This window comes from Eschrichtius robustus, chromosome 11 (genome assembly GCF_028021215.1).
Source record: "Eschrichtius robustus isolate mEscRob2 chromosome 11, mEscRob2.pri, whole genome shotgun sequence".
NCBI classification, from domain to species: domain Eukaryota; kingdom Metazoa; phylum Chordata; class Mammalia; order Artiodactyla; family Eschrichtiidae; genus Eschrichtius; species Eschrichtius robustus.
Window position 1 is genome coordinate 76,200,009 of NC_090834.1, and position 18,883 is coordinate 76,218,891.

The window sequence follows — 18,883 nt, forward strand, 5'->3', positions numbered from 1 at the left end:
CAATTATGTAGTAGCCTCCGCTGAACTGTATCTTTAGCCTATATCTACTACTGGCAACTTACCTTCTCTATATTGAATGGACTTGCTTTCTTTCATTTATTTGTGTGTATATACTGTCTTCCTCAGTGATACTATAAGCAAAGGCAGGAGCCATTTCTTAAATCAGGAACCATCCACGTGCCCTCCAAGTAGGTTTATAAAAGCCAAGGCAGAGGTACTTTGGGGGAAATAGTTCATATTGGCTCTCTAGTGGTGTGGAGGAAGAGGGATCTCTAGGTCAGTGTGAAAATCTGCCTCTTAGCTGTACTTGGTTGTGCAAACAAAACATGTATATTTGAAAGCTTTGAGCTTGCAAATGCTCAGATTACCCTGAAACAATGTGCTTGGTTCCTGCTAGAACTGCTGGGCATGCATCTGGAGGCAGATGGGTAATGAACAGATAAAGAGATAAAGACATGGGTTAAGTCCTTGCATACACTGGCAGTGTGACCCTGGACTTGCTGCTTGAATTTCTGGGCGCCTCAGTGAACTCATCGCCCTAGCTTGTAGAGATAATGCCTTTAAAATGTGTAACACAGTGCCTGGCACATAGGAAACAAGCAGGAAATAGATATTACAATGATCCTTTAAGACCCTGACGAGGGAAGGCACGTGTTAATGCTTAAGGTACAATTTGTTGCATAACCAGGGGATCAGGGAGATGCACACTTAACACATTATAGCTTGTTCCTTCTCTTGGAGCTCATGGAGGGTTTGATGTGATAGTTCCTTGAGTGTGGACGAAATTAGAATCCTTACTGCTACTTGCCCACCCCTGGAGCTGGGCCCATTTGGAAAGTGTGGAAAGAGGACTATAGCTGCAGCCCCTCTTCTGTCGACAGCGGGACAGAAGAGGGTGGATGCTGGCCATGCCATGCCATGCCAGGGCAGGAGCACCCCAACTCACACCTCTCATTTCCAACCTCCCAGGGCGTGGTGGAAAGCCCAGGAGACTAAGCTGGCCGTCCTTGGCCAAGCAACAGCTTCTCTGAAGCCATTTTCACTCTGTAAAAGTGGAGCCATATGGAAGATCAAAAGAGGGGAAGAACGTAGGCAATAAACTTGGCATATCTAAGGAAACCCAGGATGTATTCTCCGTACTAAGAATTTGCCTCAGAGGTTCGAGAAATTTTCCTTTTCTTCCAACAGGCCAAATGAAAAGTTAAATACATTTTAGAAAAGTTTTAATTTGAACAACTTATGATTAAAAATACATTTTATAAATAATTTTTCCATAGACTTGATTAAGGATTGTTGCAAACTTTACAAAAAGACATGCTGCAACAACAGCTGAAAGAAATTACAAAAAATATAGCTACAGCCCTCCTATTTAAAAATACAGCATTGTACGTCACAGCGTTTTCTTTGTGCAAAGTTGAAGAGAGCGCTGCATTAGGCCTGTCACAGATTCACTCAAAGGGAAGTAAACTTTAACACAGTTATTAGGCATAATAGTATAGGCACAGCTGGAACATCGAACTCTTTCCGCCGGAAGTTAATATATATCTCAGTTCTTTTATTTTGTAGGACTGATGGCTGAACTTAGCTTAATACAAATATATATTTATATGTGTGTATGGATATATATAAGTATGAAAACAAGTGTCTGTTTTGAAATTAAGTAAACTCCCAACGTATTTACAGCATTTTCAGAGAACGTGTTCTCCAAATCAGTCTGAGGACATCATCTCTGTTAAACAAGTCTAGAAGATTAAACGAGGCCAAATCTGTCAATTAATGGACATCCTCCGTTGAGACTTCCAGTTTTCGCTGTGGGACAAAGAGAGTTCCTATGGAGGTGTTATTAGCACCATCGAAATCCATGCAGGAGGAGCCTCCCGGCTTCGTTGGTCCACCTGGGGTACGGAAGAAGCTTTCAGCCACTAATTGGGACCCTTTGGGTGTCACAGGAACAGGCTGATTGGAAAGAGAAGAATGGAGAAGAGTCAAACCCACGCAGACAGGTACACCTGGCAACCTTAGAAAACTGTACTGGAGGGACACGTCACATGATGGGAACCTCGCATGCCCTGAAATCTGCCGGCTGAGCCTGCCTGAGCTTCATGTTCTCAATTATTTTTGCTAAGGTGAGACAAAAAGCTCATGGTAACCCCATAAAATGGACTCCTTGGGCACTCTTCCTGGGTTTGGAAGGAAGGCAGGCCTTTAATCTCCTCACTCTCCCATCCTTTCCTTTTCTCAAAGGAGAAAAGCAAATGTGAGTCTCCCACGATGTTGACACTGGGGACTTAATAACCTAAGGAAAAATAATAAATGGAAATACTCTTACCTGTTGTGCCCCTGTCACTGCAACTGATTGTCCATTTGTTTGGTTCTGGCCCAGGACTGATACGTCGTACTTGGTGGCCCTTCCTTGCTGAGTGCCTGCATTTTCTGGTGTGACACTAACAGCCTCTATTCTTGGAGACACAGGAACGGTTCCAGGCCCGGGGCTGGCGGACACCTGCACACCGGGGGAGATGAGGCCCAAGTGCTGCAGAGTGAAGTTTACAACGGCTGAGCTCGGGTTCTGGACGGGAACGGGGTGGCTCGAAGTGAGAGCCGGGCTGTTCCCGACAGGGACGGCCGCCACGGAAGTTGGTGAGACCATTAGCTTCAAAGGTGTTACATGAAAAGAGGGAAAATTAACAGCAGTGAGTTCGGATGATGTCACTGGAATAACACCTGGAAAGAAAAGGGGGGAGAATATCTTAAAAGCACAGGCATTTGTCCGAGAAGCATACAAGGCTTGAGTGAACTTGAGAATGACCCACACTTGAACAGTGTTTTACGTACACTCACCTGCAATCGGGGAGCTGTAGATCCTGTGGTTTGGGGAAAGTGTACCTGAGCTTTCTTTACTAGACAAAATGGACTCTGCCCCCAGGGTTGAGCACTGGGTGAGAGGGATTAGGTATCCTGATGGGAACAAGGTCTAGAAAACAAGGAGGAAGCGTTTATTTTACACACAAATACGGAAGAAAAATGGCCAAGCGCCTCTTCTGGGACTAGTATCCCTTGGTGGTTCTCTCATCAGACTAAAGCCTCCAATGTTATGGGCCACGGACAGGCCAGCTATAATGGCTCCTTGAAGACAATAGCCCTCCTTCCCATTCCAACGCTTGTCCTGAATAGTACAAACCATGTGTTTCTTAAATGCCATCTGTGGTCTTAGGAAGTGTCCTAAAGCTAGCACTGAACCTGCTTAAGGGCAGGATTTACCCAGCACATCCCCCTGACCCCCACCACTGACGCCCTAAGTCCTGCTACCAGACTTCTTGGTATGATGTGGTACTGTCAGAACAAGTTTAATGCAGCTGGACACCGTAAAGGCACTGCTGTGTTATTATCTGATTGTCCTTGAATTCTGTGGGATGGTATTTCCCAAGAATATTCTGAGGGACTCTAGTCCTATGGGATGCAAGCAGGCACTCTGCGAATCATAGTCAAATATGTCTGGTAAATTCTGAATTAAACAAAGGAAAACGGTCTTTATGACAGAATTTCTAAGGGACTTTTATGATGGCATGCATCGTTCTCCAAGGGGGCATCATGTAACATTTCCTAGGTTATTCAGCAACTAAATTTTCGGTAGTATTGGTATTTACGGAAAACATTTTAAGAAATGTTGATTTACAGAAAGGGAACGCCAAACCATAGGCCAAAAATACAGCCTCCTGGCTGTTTTTGTAAATAAAATTCTATTGGAACATAGCCATGCCCATTCATTTATGTATTGTCTACAGATGCATTCCTTTTTTTTTTTTTTAACAATGGCAGAGTGAGTAGGTGCAACAGAGACCATATGGCGCACAAAGCCAAAAACATTTACTATCTGGTCCTTTACAGAAAAAGTTTGCTGACTCCTGATTTAGAACAAAGGAATTATACAACTATAGATTTTTTTCCCTAGTACTTTAGGTTCAAATGATACCAAACAAACACCCTTATAATATACAAATGAAAGGGCAGGGCACCAGGGTTCAAAAATTACAGATAAAAAAGAGAACTGATTAATTCATATTAGATGCCCAGTTGTCATGCAGCAAAAGCTTTAGGGAATAAAGTTACATTCCAAACCGAAATGGCCAGAGTGTTGGGTTGTGTGTGTCTGCACCTTGCCCGCTGATCATTGTACTTTTCCAAACAGAGAGCGCCTACATGGGTGGCTGAGCCGCCTGAAAAGTCTGCTCAGTCTTACCAGGAGCAGGACTGGTAAAAGCAAAAAAGCAGCTCTTGTAAACTAGGGGCCCTCCTTTTATCTTCCTCCGGATCTTTCTTCTCACCATTGTCAAAACAACAGTCTATACTTTGATCTAGCTGTTAATAGGTCTGGTCAGAATCCACAATGCTAACGGGTACCACAGACTTTCTATTTTGTTTCTTAGATGCTTAGTTCTATTCAATATCTTTACTAGTAGGTTCCTTAAAGACTGCAGCAAAGAAGAATTTTTAAGGGGTACATTTAGGTGTTTTACAAATAGCTGCTCATTGCTATCTTTAATCGTACTCTCTCATGGTACGAGTTTTTCTGGTTGCCGGTTTAACTCTTTTCAAATCTCCAGCAACACCTCTAATACTCTAATAATAATTATTTTTCCATTTCCTACAAACTATATTCATCGCAAAATTTGTTCACCTATAATGCCAATTCCTTTTTTTTTAAAACAAATTAGAACTATTAAAGTAGCAGGATGAAAGAATTTGACATATTTCAACTTGCACATCTTCTCATTGAGCCTACATTACCACTTTTACCCCTCTTCCTATGACACTATCCTGTTTTATTTTCACCATATTTCTTATCATTCACTACCTGATACGTTTGTGTTTATTTGTATACTGTCTTCTCTCCACCCCTAGAAGTGTAGATTCTCAGTAAATGTTTGTTGAATGAATTAACACACGAATCTCTCACTATCTTTGTCCTGCTCAGTCCGTGCTAAAGAGAAATGGTCAAAATGAAGTCAGAGCTGAAAAAAGAAGCAGGGGACGTGAAAAATCTATCCAGTGAAAACCCTAATCCTGAATAACTAAGTGAGCAACAGGAGACCATTATTAAATCATACCCATTGGCTCAAAGAGATTATGGACCTCCCAGAAAATCGAATCAAGCCGAAGCCTTGTGATTTTCCCCCTAGCATGGATATTAGATGCAAAATGATACTATGCTAAGATAATGGATGTTTTGAATGGTTACCATGAGGCCATCCTCAGGGAAGATTTGACAAACTCTAAAGCCTCCTTAATAACAACAGTTATAGATAATACCCTTAAGCTTCTACGGTGCCTTAAAAGGACCACGAACCCCTTTATGTAAAACATCATGTAATAAATGCACTTAACCTCACAAAAACTGTAATATGGCCCTGGGGCAAGTGCTCAAAAGCAACCACCCCCAAAGGCAGGTGCTGGGTTTGGTCTGATCCAGAGCACAGGTTTGATCCAAAGCACATTCTCTTTACACCCAATAGACGATCAGGAAAAACTGGCAGAACAAATTCTTTATAGATGTGGAAAAACAAGATGAAGGGAAGTAAAATAACTTGAATTCACAGCAGGGACAAAATGAGAGATTAACTTCTGCTTCCACGTTTAGTGGTGTTTGTTTATTTGGTGATGCTGTCTCTCATATAGAATTGTCCTAAGGGAGGAAAACGAGATAATGTATGTAAAAGTGCCTAATACTTCTGCTGTATGGTATGTGGGTAGGCATCCAATAAATGTTCATTCCTTCCTGAATAAAACTCCATCTAGGAAAAAAATTGTCTAGAACATCAAAATCTCTAGAAACCAATGCATCAAATATACCTAAAATTAGCCAAGCTAAGTTTGATTTTTCTATTTGCACAAAATAGAAATTTTGGTTTAAATTTTAGGTAGAAAGTAAAAACAGGGGGAACAATTTCTCTTCTAGGCAACAGATGCCAGTTACATGACATCAAACAAACATCAAGTAATGACTCAGAAAGCAGGAGTTAAAGGGACCCTATGTGTCCATCCATTCATTTGGGGTCACGGCTGCTTGTAAATTATTTAAGACTTTCATGGCAGGTGTTTGCATTCCAGTGTGTGACGGAGAAATGGACTTAAGGACAACCACCCGCGGTGCTTTAAAAAGAGAGCAAATAATCCCTTCCTCCAAAGGTTAAAAATGTCCCTGCCATCATCCCAGTAAGGGGATTAGCTGTCTGAGGCCTTGTTTGGATTATGGGATGCTAAGGAACAGTTCCCTGTTTTCTGAGAGACTGCTCTTTGCTCTGGTAAATTTCACAAGCCACCAGATTCTCTCCTAATCAACTGGGGAGCTCCTAAAGCTTCGCACAGTTCAAGGCTGTACTTACTGTGGAGACATTTTCAAGTCCTTTTAGGTCTTCTTTAAATTTCTTTTTGGAACCACTGTCCTCAAGCATGCTTGCCCTCTTTGAGCCTCTTTCTCCAGCAGGCTCCCTGTCTCGGTTCTTTGTACCTTGTCGCTCCAGCCCTGGCAGCAAGCTTCCAGGCCTGGCGGAGGCACTGGACTTTGGTGCATCATTGGCTGCATTCTCTGTGGTGGTATTGGTGGAACCTTTTGATCTCGTAGCGTTAGAAGAGGGCGTGGGGCAGACCGTGGGGCTCAGGCCTTGGGGCGGCGTCATCGTTTGGGCCTGGGCAGGCTGCAGGTAGATGGCATATGATGGGCCCGAAGGGGCCTGAGGTAGGATCATGGGCACTGCCGATGACAATGGGCTGGGGATGAGGGGGACCACCCCCAGGGGCTGGATGAGGGACGGTGCTGTCATCTCTAGCTCAGCATTTGCTGGAGTGTCCAGAGGGGCCACTGGTTTGCAGTGCCCAGATCTTGCCAGTTGTACTTTCACTTTCTTTCTGGGGTCACTAAAAGACAAGATTTAAATCATGATACAATGGAAACATGTTCTCTAAAATGTTCTACCACTTTAGATTGCCCCAGATTGAAGCTATGCTTTTATGAAACTAGCAGATAGTTTCTGTAATGATTCCGTATAGAAAAGATTCTCTCACCAGTTGCCAAGGCTAGTGCCTATTCTTATGTAAAATAAGTAATCCTAAGGATGCAACGTAAAGTAATGCATCCTGTTACTAAAGAGCGTTGCCTACCTTGATTGCTCTTCTAACTGCATTTTGCAAATAGCTGCGAGCTGAGCCATTTTACTTGGGAAAGGCACAGAATTCTGAGAACTCTCAGCTGGTAAAATAAAAAGAAGGTGGGGGAGAGGATTGGTCAAAGCAAAAGAATACATGTTCACACAGATGAAACATCACTGAGGTCAAAGGAACATGCACCGCCCCCCAAAATCACCCAGTAATTAAACAATAAACCCCACAAATCACTTTTTATCCTTTAATTCATATATAGTTAGGCTTCAAGTGGGTTTGGGACTATGGAAGTTGAAACAATTCTCTAGCAAGTCCCGCGGGATCAAGTAAGCTAAAAAGTCAGATAAAAAGGAATTCTTCCGAGCAGAGCCCTGACCTGATTGTAAACATACCTTTGTTGGTTTTGATAGGGCTAGTGGGAGCAGAATTTATCTTTCTCCGATCACTTTCTATGCTCTTTACCAGTTTGATGAGAGATGGGTGTCGAGTGAAGTTTGGTTTCCCACGTGTGGAAAAGAGGTTTTTGGCACAGTTCTCTTTAGAAGACCGCCTCCCTTCCAAATCAGAGGCAGCAAAAGGAAGCACTGGGCCAAGACCTGAAACAGGAAAGGGCAGTGTGTTAATACACGGTTGGTTTGGCCTCCTTCTGGGGTATGAGGTCAGAGTGTGATTCTAAAATGATTTTAGGAATTAAACTGGCCACAGTTAATAGAGCACCTACTATGTGCCAGATACCGTTTTAAGGGCTTCACCTACAAAACCTTGTTTATCTTATTAAATAAATTCTGAGATAATATTTCACACTTTAACATCTCTGAAAGCCGTTGTATCTTATAACCAGTGGTGTGCTATAGTGTGACTGTTACTGATTTTTCTTTCTTATTGATATATAAAACATTGTGCATCTCAGAATCAGTGGAGACTTAATCTGATGAAATATGGTGACCCTCACTGCTATGGAGTGAATGTTTGTGTCCCTCCCCACTCCCCCACCCACCAAATTCACATGCTGAAAGCTAATGCCCAATATGATGGTATTGGGAGGTGGGGCCTTTGCGAGATGCTCATGAGGGCGGAGCCTTCTTGCATAGGATTAGTGCTCTTACAAAAGAGACCCCACAGAGCTCCCTAGTCCCTTCCACCACCTGAGGTTACAATGAAAAGACGGCTGTCTAGAAAGCAGGTCCTTACCAAACACTGAATCTGCTGGTGCCTTGATTTTGGACTTCCTAATCTCTAGAACTGTGAGAAGTAAATGTCTGTTGTTTATAAGCCACCCAGTTGATGGTACTCTGCTATGGCAGCCTGAACAGGCTAAGACACTCTCCACAACTTGGGTAGGTACTTCTCAGGAAATGCATCCCCATTTCAGAGACATTTCAGACATTAACTGACTCACGGTCTCTTAGCTTGTAGAATGTGGGCCTGGGATATGAACCCGATCAGTCTAGCCCAGAGCCTACACTCTGAATCCCTGTACCGAAGGACCTCTCTCTGTAGTTATATCCAAAATCACAATAACCTTGCGAAGGTGCCACTATTCTTCCCACTTGCAGGGGAGGAAACAGTCTTGGAGAAGTAACCTGCCCAAGGCCACAAGGCTGGTAAGTATCAGAGCTGGGACTGGAACCTAAGCCTCCCTCTGCTTCTACAGCCCATGTTCTTTCCACTTGCCAGCACTTCTGTGTGGGGATCTTGGTGGAACGCAAAATGTCAGAATCCCAGAGTTGAGATGGAGACTAGAATATTGATACTGGAATGAATTCACTTCATATTCTCCATGTGCACAGACTCTGTTATGGTCACTGAACAGCATAATGATGACAGCAGTAGTATCTTATGCTTCGTGATGCTTTCAACTTTCTCAAATCCTTTCACATACAGATTCTACCTCCTGCACAAGGTGTGCAGTCGTTATGGACCTTGTGCTGCTGATGAAGCCAAGAGCTAAATTTTCCATATCGGTACTCATCTTTAATTGTCATTTCAATCACTTATATATGTTCTTTACATGTGGGAGTGGGGGTAGGAAGGGAAAGGGGGAATATCTCCAAATGTGCGTTAATTCAAAACAATGAAGCAATGAATGAAAGAAAACAAATACATACCACTGGAATTTGGACTGATTTCTGGGCCTGTCCATTTAAAAGCTGGTTTTCGGCCTCTTTCCTCTGTAACATGAACTTTCTTGATAAGATCCAGGCTACTCAGAACATTAGCTATATCATACAACCTCCTAATTTTTGCTGGGGGGAAAAAAAGTGTATACATCCCTTAATGGAATAATGAAAGATCAAAGGACTTTGCTTCATAAGGACTTCATGTACATTCAAAGAGCTATCCTAACTATCAATGTCAGAGAAAAATGTGACTCTTCTTAAGTTATGCTAGTGACACTGCTTTAATTAAAACAACAAAAAATAGTTTTAAATATTGATAAGACGCAGTTACTGATGATACTGAATTTTGAAATGACAAAAGTACATGTTGGAAAAGGAAAAGTGACTCAATGAGATCACCCTATTGGGAATCATGTTACAGATTTTCTAATAAAAATTTACCATTGCTGGGCATCTCCTAGTGAGGATTCAGGATTATGAACAAATAGAAATATAGCATCGATGATAAATGTATTGCTTTCCTGCTTGTGATAGTTTATAAAAAGATTTATTTAATAACATAAGCATGGAATATTCTATAGCCCATCAAAATTTATAAATTTTCATACTGTCCATATGTAATATGAAAAGCAGATATTTGTTAATTCTATAAACCTTACATATCTTGAAAAGTTTTGCTACAAAAAGTCTGCCTTTACTTCAGCTTGATAGTACAAAGTTACAAATTGAGCCCCTCTTTCATAGCCATGCCAGAAGGTTCTGAATTCCCGGGGGATTCAGGAAATTACACATCTGTAGTTCCTGGAATAGTTTCCAGGGCTGTGACTAACCAGTGAAATGGAGAGCTGAAAACTGTCTGGTGGCTCAGAGAAAGCGGGCAGCCCATCGGTAGTATCGGGATGTGATTTTTGAGATGACAGATCTCCCAAGCCCATTGCCAGCATTATTGCCTTAATCTCTATTCATTTTGTCTTTATAGAGACACTGGAGATGTATGAATATACTTTCATATACTTTTAATATACTTCACCAGTACAGCTTCACAGGGATGGGAAGGGATCTGTGTGGTAGCTCCCAGGCATTCCCCCAGCCTCTGCTGTGGCTCGGGGCAGCTCTTCCTCACCAGTCAGCCGGGTCCCCCAAATGACCCATGTCCAGGCCAGCCTCATGCCCTACTTGGAGGTCGCTAATACCCTCAGGTGTCTGCTGAGCACTCCTTTCCACACTCTCTCTCTACTCCTCTTTGAGGGGGTTCCTGCAAAGTCTGTTCTAGAGGCAAGGGTAGAGCTGTGTTAGGGACCCAATCTACGGTCTCTTTCCAACTTAGAGCAGATATTCTGGCTAAAACCACTTTCAAAATGGCGAACCAACTGTGCTGCAGGTCACTTCTGGGGACAGTGTTAGAAGTTACTTTCACCCTCAAATATAAGAGTCAGTGGAAAGAGCAGAGACCTGGGTACCAGTCCCACTTTACAATTTACTGCTCATTTAGATTTCAGACAGTACAGATTCTACATGTGTAAAATGGAGACAATGTTACAGTAACAAAGGAGGTAACATTTAAGGAACTGTGTAAGCCAAAATGTCAGATAAGAGTAATTATATACGTATCTTTGAATCCTACAAGTCAGCTAAAGCAGTATCATCATGGCTTCTGGGGAGAAGTGAAGATACAAAAGGCTAACTAGATATGATCTGTTTATATAACAAATGTATTTGGAAATCAGTTAATAACCGAGATTTTATTATTTAAGAGTAGGTCCAAAAGTCCATGGCAGTCGTGCCACTTACTTTTAAACTTGCTTTTATCCAAATCTTCCACATGGTCCTCCCCAATTAAAATCTTGGCAGCAATTTCCAGGCTTACTATCTGAGGCGTTGACACCAAAAATAGCATCACAAATTTCTGGCTCATCACTCTTAAAGACTTGTCTTTGCGGCTGTTTACAGAGGCTTTGGAGAAGGAAGAGGATTAGAGAATTAAAATTTATGAAGGGACAAGTGCTTTCTAAAGTAACCAGGCTAAAAATACCACAACCTGATCCCACGGTTGATGTGCAGCATTTTCACATTAAAAGCAGCAGTAGCTTTGAGCGTGGTTCCCTAAGGAACCTCTTCTTTAGACCTCCCAGAGGTGCTCTGCCGCCTGGGCTTTTCAACAGCAGCTCTCACCTGCCCGAAATTCCACTCCAGGGAGTTCGACAAAACACATGTCTGGGTGTCCATTTTGGCCAGTGTTTGATTTGATGATCGGATCCTCTATACGGTAACTCTTACTAAAGTCAAACTCTTGTTCATATTCTTTCTTTTTGATCATCATAATCTGCTCAGCATACTTGTTCTCTTCCCCGACGCTCTTCAAAGTCCCAAGGGTTTGGTTGAGGTTGTGTCGACCGTGCCAAGTGTACCTGTTTTTGGCAAGCCGGCTCACCATGTGCAGACTCTCTAGGACGTTGACGATATCGTAAATGCGTCGGCGCTCAACATCTGCAAAGAACGAGCAATTGTACCTTACTAGGATCAGATTTTGTAATGTGGATAGAACTGAATACCTTTTCCTTCCAGGGATTACTAGTCAGTAGGTTCTGGATTATATAACTTTATTTATGCTCAACAAAGAGTGTGAAGATGAGAAAGGCATGCCCCTGCTCTCCAAGGGCACAAATAGTTAATATGAATTAGAAAGGTGACATTTATTGAGGGCTTCCGCTGCGCCATACAGGTTTAGGACATTTTTACCCTGAACTTGTGAGGTAGGCATTATTATCCACACTTTAATGATGAGGAGATAGAGGCTCAGGCTGGCTAAGCTGTTCACCTCAAGGCACAGAGCCAGTAAGTGGCAAAATCAAGTCTACAGTGCTCTAAATCCCACACTCTACACTCCATTTCTTATATTAGTTCCCAACACACACACACACACACACACACACACACACACACACATATATACAGCTGTCATATGATAGGTACAAGGTGCTGGGATTCCTTGCTGTTCTGGAACTTGCCAGATATGCCCTTGCCTGAGGGCCTTTGTGCTGGGCTGCTCCTTCTGGCTGGATTCCCTCTCCCAGATGTCCTCATAGCTCCCCACCTCGATTCTTTTGAGTCCTTGCTCGGATGTCACCCTCTTAACAAGGCCTGCCCTGACCACTTCATTTAAAATTAAATTTCAAATTGCAAAGCACACCCCTAGCACTCCGGATCCCCCTCTACCTTGGTCTACATTTTCTTTTTTCCATAGCACATATTACCTTCTAACATATATCATAATTACTTACTTATTATGTCCTTTGCATATTATCTATTGCCCCCACTAGAAAGCAGGTTCCACAGGAGCAGGGATTTTGTCTTTCTGTTCACCAATGTCATCCCAGCTGCTACAACATTGCCTGGCACATAATAGGTGATCAGTAGATACCTGCTGAATTAAAGGGTACATCCTCCATAGCTACAATGAAGTGTATGTGAAGAGATGAATCTAAATGGCATATTCTTAAAATATGAAATAAAGTTGATATGTATAAACATGTATGAGAAGGACAAAACTTTCTTCCCGGGGTGATAGCTATATATTAAAATATCCTGTATATCTCTTCACAGATTCAGATTATAGTATTTTCATGACTCCAAAGGTATACCAAGTTTGCCACAGATTCCTTTTTAGCTGTAACTAGGTTTGAGTCCATGAAGAGAGGAGCGAAAGGGGGCAGGGGAACACAGTAACTTTTGGCAAACACAAAACATTCAGAAAATGCACTGGTTCTCAGAGTAGTGCTGAATGGCAGGGAGGGCTAAAGCCCTGCTCCCATGCCCAGAGGCCGATCCTCATTGTAAACTGTGAAGAAACCATTCCACAGCCTGGCTCCACAGTGAGAAACAAGACCCAAGTTCAGAGTTGTAGCTGTTTATGAAACAAGTCATAGAACAATGGTACCTCCCTTTAAAGCTTCAGAGCTTTCGAAATGCAGTCAGAGCAATCTCCATTGTGATTTTCTGCTTCTGTTTTAAGACTTAACTGAGACTGGAAACTATATTCGGTTATTCTTAAATTAATAGGGCTTTACAGATGGATAACTTCTGTGTGGCCTTGTGTCATTACAAACACTGGCTAGATGAGCGTGGGTCTGAAGGAGTAAGTCTATGAAGTCCCTTTAATGATTAACCATTTCGGTGAGCTCTTTGCATACTTACTAAGTTCCTCGGCTACTTCATCAAGACAGATGTCGTTATTCACAGCAGGGTTGGGATAGTTGGGATATCGAGCTAAGAACTTATGACACAACAATCCTAAACTTTTCTCTTTTCGACTGGGTTGGGATTTCTCATATTCGTCTCCAGATAAGTGCTCCTACAAAGAAAGATGTAAATAATATCTTATTCGTAAAGATTTACTGGGGGCATCTGCGCTCAATGACTAACACTTATACATATGGTTTGCTTCCATAGCTACAAAATTGGAAAGAAAAGGTGTGGAGCCGGGATAAATTGCTTGACAGATCTGAAAGGGAAGAAGTTCATAAGTAAGTCACAGGTTCAGAATTCCCAGGGCTGTATTTGATGGGGTCCAAGCCCCTCCAGGGCTCTGAGGGGGGTGATGCTTTACACTGCTAGTGTTTCTGCAACAGCTTCACACTGCTCCCCCGACCCCCGCTCCCCAAATCCCCCAGTCTCCACCCAGGCCTCTGAAAACCTACATGTAAACAATCTCTGGCCTCAGGTAATCCATTTCCGTTGTCAGACAAACCCCTTTTCTGATCTCTGTAGCGGATCTCTGGGCTCACGGCACTGATTAGCATTTTTAGGTTGGCTGTTGGTGTCCACGGTTCTCCCTGGGAGATCTCCTTGGGCTTGGTGGGTGTGGTTAAAGGGCCAAAGTCAGGTTGGATCTCCGCCAACACTATATTTGCTGCGGTGGATTCTTTCAGAGGTGTTTTCACCAGTCCCCTTTTATGTGGCTCGAAAAAGAGATTTTCCTGGTTCAAAACAAGTAAATTATTAAATCCACTGTAAAAAGGATTTATCAGATAGCTTTTGACTCTAGAAATTGTATAAATAGAATAGTGCTAAGGAAAAAATGCCTAGTGAGGTTGTCGAGTTGATTAAATTAGTGACTATATTCCAATGATCACTTTGACACTTGTCCATTCTAATAGCTAAATTTCCCATTTTTAACTTTTCAACAAAGCATGGACTTAAACTTTTCATCTTATGTTCCAAGAATTTAAAAAGAAAAGTTTAAGACTTATAATTTTAAAAAATTTTATTTTGAAGTAACTTTAGATTTAGAGAAGAGTTGCAAAGATTGAGCATTCCCATATACCTTTCACTTAGCTTCTCTTAATAGGACTGATAATTTAAGTGATCCCAAACTCCTCGGAGTGACTTTGACTTATGACACTGTAATAAGTAAAGGTCTCCATGGCAGAAACCATGTCCCATTCATCTGTGTATCTAGCACAATGACTGCATGCAGTGGCTACTCAATAAAATACCACTGATGAAGAAAAGTCAGAGAGCCAAGGAAACAAGGGTGAGGGCTAGCATATGGTCAGACTTGTTGGCAAAATCCACTGGGGAGCAAAGTCCAGAGTGCCTACGAGCAGCATTTCCGACCAGAAAAGTCTGCTCTTTGAATATTTAACCTTTTCACTTTACAGATGGAGAAAATGGAACCCAGAGAAGTAAAATTAGTTACCTAAGACCACAAAGCTGGTTCCTGGCAGAGGCTGGACTGCCACTGAGAAACAAGGGGGTACATTAACAGCAGTTCATACTTAAGACTGATGGAGACTACGTTTCTTCTACTTTTGGCCACTGGTGACTTCACACATTCCTACCACCTGTATCTATTTTATTTTTATTTTTAAAAAATTTGATTAGGATGTTTATTATCATGTTTTTATTAACAACAACAACGAAAGATGTTTGTCTACAATTTACAATGTACAATGACCAGTCAATCCCGCTCTTGCACTGCTATGCATTAACTGTTCTGTTTTAATGGAAACACTGAGAATACATCTGTATCTATAAGGAAATGCTTAGGATGGCAATAAGGGAAAGAATAGAGGCTCACTAATTCTTCAGTGACTTTAGGAACAAAGATTAATGGGACTATTTTATATGTCTGTGACTCTTTAGGATTTATCAAGTGCTTTTCCATTTGTGTTTTCATCCAATCCTGTAGTCCTATTCTACAGAAGAGGACACCCAGGCTGAGAGAGGTCACACAGGACTTGAATCTGAATCTCCTCCATCCAACTATGGTGCCCTTACATGGAAGTCAGTGTGATGGACCCAAGCGGGGGGAACCCTCCCCTGATGGTGTACTTGAGAGGTGCTGATCCAAGAAGGGGATTTTTCTCAGGGCTGCTGTCCTTTGCCTCTGACTGTCAGAAGCAACAGCAATTCTCTTATTTGACTACTATCTAAAACTTTTAGGAAATTTGCATATTTCATTTTTTTTTAACCTATCAGTATTTGGACATCAATCAAGATACCCCCCACTGACAGTGTCCCCTATAGTTAAAAGAAACTGGTGGTTTGGTAGAAAATTATCTTAACAGGAAATCCAATCTCAAATCATGTCAAATGCCCTTTCTGAATTCCTATTGTTCAAGAATTCTCAGAAATATCATAAAGCAACTAACAAATTTTATTATTCTTAAAAATACCTTTTCTCTCTACTTATCTCTTTGAAATTTCCACCAAATCACAAAAAACTAGAAAGATTAATCCTGGGTAATTTTCCCCTCTTCAAAAATTAAATTTCCCTTCCTTCTGGGTTTTTATAGGGGCTACCCAAAAAAGGATAACCAAAAAAGGGTGCGGCATTAGTAAGATATTGGATATTGAAAAATTATGGAGCTAAATCAGGATGATGTTGCATTTAAAACTGCAAGGATGAGTATTGAAGCTAAAAAGGTACCTTTTCGTTCTCCATTCTGTAAATTTCTCATACATTTAGAGTTTCTTTAAAAATGAAAAATCTGGATTTCCTCCCAATATCCTGATGGTTCAAGTAGTCCAGGTAGTCCAATTAAAAACTTTAATATCCTTAAAGAAAAAAGGACATAGAAAAAGTTAAAGAAAAATAAAAGCAGTAGATCTGTTGAAAATAACTTCATGGACGCCACAGGCTACTGAAACAAAGGCTAAAGAAAACTGACAAACGACACTTACATTTTATTCCCGACCACAGACAGCCCCACGGAGCAGAGAACTCCATCAAACGCCTGTAGATTTCTTCAGCTAACCGATCCGCTGTCATGAGACTTCAAGCAACCCACAGAATTTCCAGTGACAGCCCTCTCCCACCTTTAGAGAAGGCAAACAATTCTCCAGACCCCACCGAATGGACTGTAGCCAAGCACAAGCACCCACCTGTTCACAGATCAGAGCTCGGGACTCAGAGCATGAGCCCAGGTTCCGGCTAAGCAGCCACAACCCTAAGTATCTGGATAAAAGTCTGCATCTAGATGTCTGAATTTCTCCCTTGACACACAGTAAAGTCTTGGGAAATAGCTTGATAGGTAACTTACAAATTCAGTCCTTAAGCTCCAAACGTATTCTGGGCATTTAAAGAGCGCCTTATGATTAAGACTTTTTTAAAAAAAAGACTTCCTTACAGATGCGGCTTCCTTAAAGCGCTATGTACTCGCTATTCAGGCGGCTAGTTCACGCCACAATGTTGGACCCTACCATGGAAGGCTGCATTTGCTCAGCAAGGCAACCAGGTACAGTCCCCCTGCCGCCACCGGCTCCCGCGCCCCGCGCACTTCCCCTAGCGCCAGGCCAACTGCCCCTCCCCCTCCCCGGTCCCAGTCCGCGCGCCGCCCGCCAGGCAGTTCCCGGACAGCATCCTCGCGGTTTCTAGGGCAACGATTCCCGACCAATCAGAGTGCTGGTCGCGGGCCTGCGATTGGTTGGCGGCGCCATGGGCGGGTCCGGACCTTCCGCCTTCGATTTAAAAATTTGGCGCGGAAAGCCGGACCGTGGTCGGCGCCGCCCCTTATCAGCGCGGGGCTTGAGCGCGGGCAAACCCGCGCCCGGAACCACAGCATCCCCGCCCCTCCCCCTCGCTCGCCCCCTCCCCTCTGCGCGGGAGCTCAGCTCCTCCCTCCACTGCCCCGGGAGGAGCGAGAGGCGGGAAACGGCCGCCGCTGCCTTCCCGAGCCCTCTCCCGGTGCCAGGCTGGCCGAGCGCCGCGTCCCTCTGCGCCCCGCTGACCTGTCAGTTCACCTCACGGTTGGAGCCGACGGGGGCTGAGCGGGGACTCCTCGGCACCCCTTCCCCGCTCAGGCCCGGGAGCCCGCGTGTCGGGCAGTCAGTCGGTCCTTACGCTGCGCTGAGGTGGGTGCCGGAGGGAAACGCCGGGACCGGGACTGGCGGGCCGGCGGGCGGGCAGAGGGAACGTGACCGTCCAGGAGCAGTCAAGCCCCCGATTTGAAATTAACCCGCTCCCGGCGCGAGCCGATCCCGCGGGCAGGGAGGGCCGCTCCCCTCCCCCACGCCCGCTCTTCCCGGCCCCGGACCTCGCGCGCCAATCCGAGCCTCCAGACTGGAGCCGGCGGCGAATCAGGGTGCAGGCACCGCCCTCCGGTCCTGCCTCCACGACAGAGTTGGGGGAAAAGTTAAGCAACTTTTTTTTTTTTTTTTTTTTTGGCAAACACCCCCTCCCCTAGCTCAAAGTTGGGGAATGAAGTTTAGTCCGCCCGGGGCACGCGGGTTGGGACGCGGGCGCTCTGCAATCCCCAGCCTGGGTCCGTGGCACCCCCTGCCCAGCCCCAGATCCGCTCACCTGCCCTGGGGATCCCAGCCAGGACCATTACCCCTTCCACCCATGGCATGCATTATTGTGTTGCCCACCATCTCCTCATGGCCTCTAGAAACTGGGGTGTGGAGGGAGAAGCTTGCCAACCGGTGCTCAGATTTGATGGGCGCGGCGTCTCGGCCCAGACTTGAGAACGCAGGTGTGGGAGGAGGAGGAATAAGGTTGAAAACCCGCCAAGCCTGTTCCAGGCGTCCCCTGTCTTCCCTCTCCAGGTCTCCTCCCGGCTCCTCCCTTTCCCCTCCCTGTCGTCTTCCCTCGCTTTTCCCTCTTTTTCCGGTTTCCGAGCCTCGGGCAGCTTCAGCATGGAATATTGTAGAGTTCTAGATTAATAGGAGGTTTGGGAGACACTCTAGTCCAACGCCCTGTTTTGCAGACGGGGAAACCGAGGCCCGGGGCGGCAGCGCTGCCTTTGCCTGTGCCTGGATTGTTTGCGCCCGCGTTGTCTTGCTCCGCTGTTCTCTGCTTTAAAGCGTTTCCCTTTTCTGGGGACCTGTGCTGGAGTTGCGGGGCCGCATGTATTGCCCAACAGCGCCTAGATCAGGGCGCCCATCTATCGACTGTTTGGTTTGAGCTCTTCCTCCTCTTTTGTAATTTCGCATCTCTTAAGCTCCAGCAAAGCTCGGGGCCGCAATCCCCTAGCGTGTAACTTATTTATATTTGTCAACGAATCACCCAGTGCTGACTTGCAGCGCGGAATATTCTTATGTTCCCGGACGCGATATAAGGGCGGGGATACAGTGATACTGAGGCTAAGGTCGCCGTGCTGTAG

At 44.1% G+C, this 18,883-nt stretch overlaps 1 protein-coding gene across 6 annotated transcripts; it reads right to left on the bottom strand.

Annotated features, from left to right (window-relative positions):
• Positions 1–1,278: 1,278 nt before the first annotated feature.
• On the bottom strand, positions 1,279–18,313 carry E2F8 (E2F transcription factor 8). 6 transcript variants are annotated; one of them, XM_068556432.1, is made up of 13 exons: positions 18,082–18,313; positions 16,210–16,337; positions 13,976–14,254; positions 13,473–13,629; positions 11,451–11,765; positions 11,070–11,231; positions 9,267–9,404; positions 7,551–7,754; positions 7,159–7,246; positions 6,384–6,915; positions 2,842–2,974; positions 2,330–2,724; positions 1,279–1,956 (listed from the first exon to the last, which is right to left on the bottom strand). In XM_068556432.1, exons 2-13 carry the CDS (start codon positions 16,222–16,224, stop codon positions 1,774–1,776), a joined length of 2,601 nt encoding a protein of 866 aa, XP_068412533.1. In that variant the 5' UTR covers positions 16,225–16,337; positions 18,082–18,313; the 3' UTR covers positions 1,279–1,773. The 6 variants fall into 6 exon arrangements, with proteins under 6 accessions (XP_068412533.1, XP_068412530.1, XP_068412532.1 ...); XM_068556429.1 differs by lacking the exon at positions 18,082–18,313 and adding an exon at positions 17,511–17,784; XM_068556431.1 differs by lacking the exon at positions 18,082–18,313 and adding an exon at positions 16,665–17,036.
• Positions 18,314–18,883: the final 570 nt, after the last annotated feature.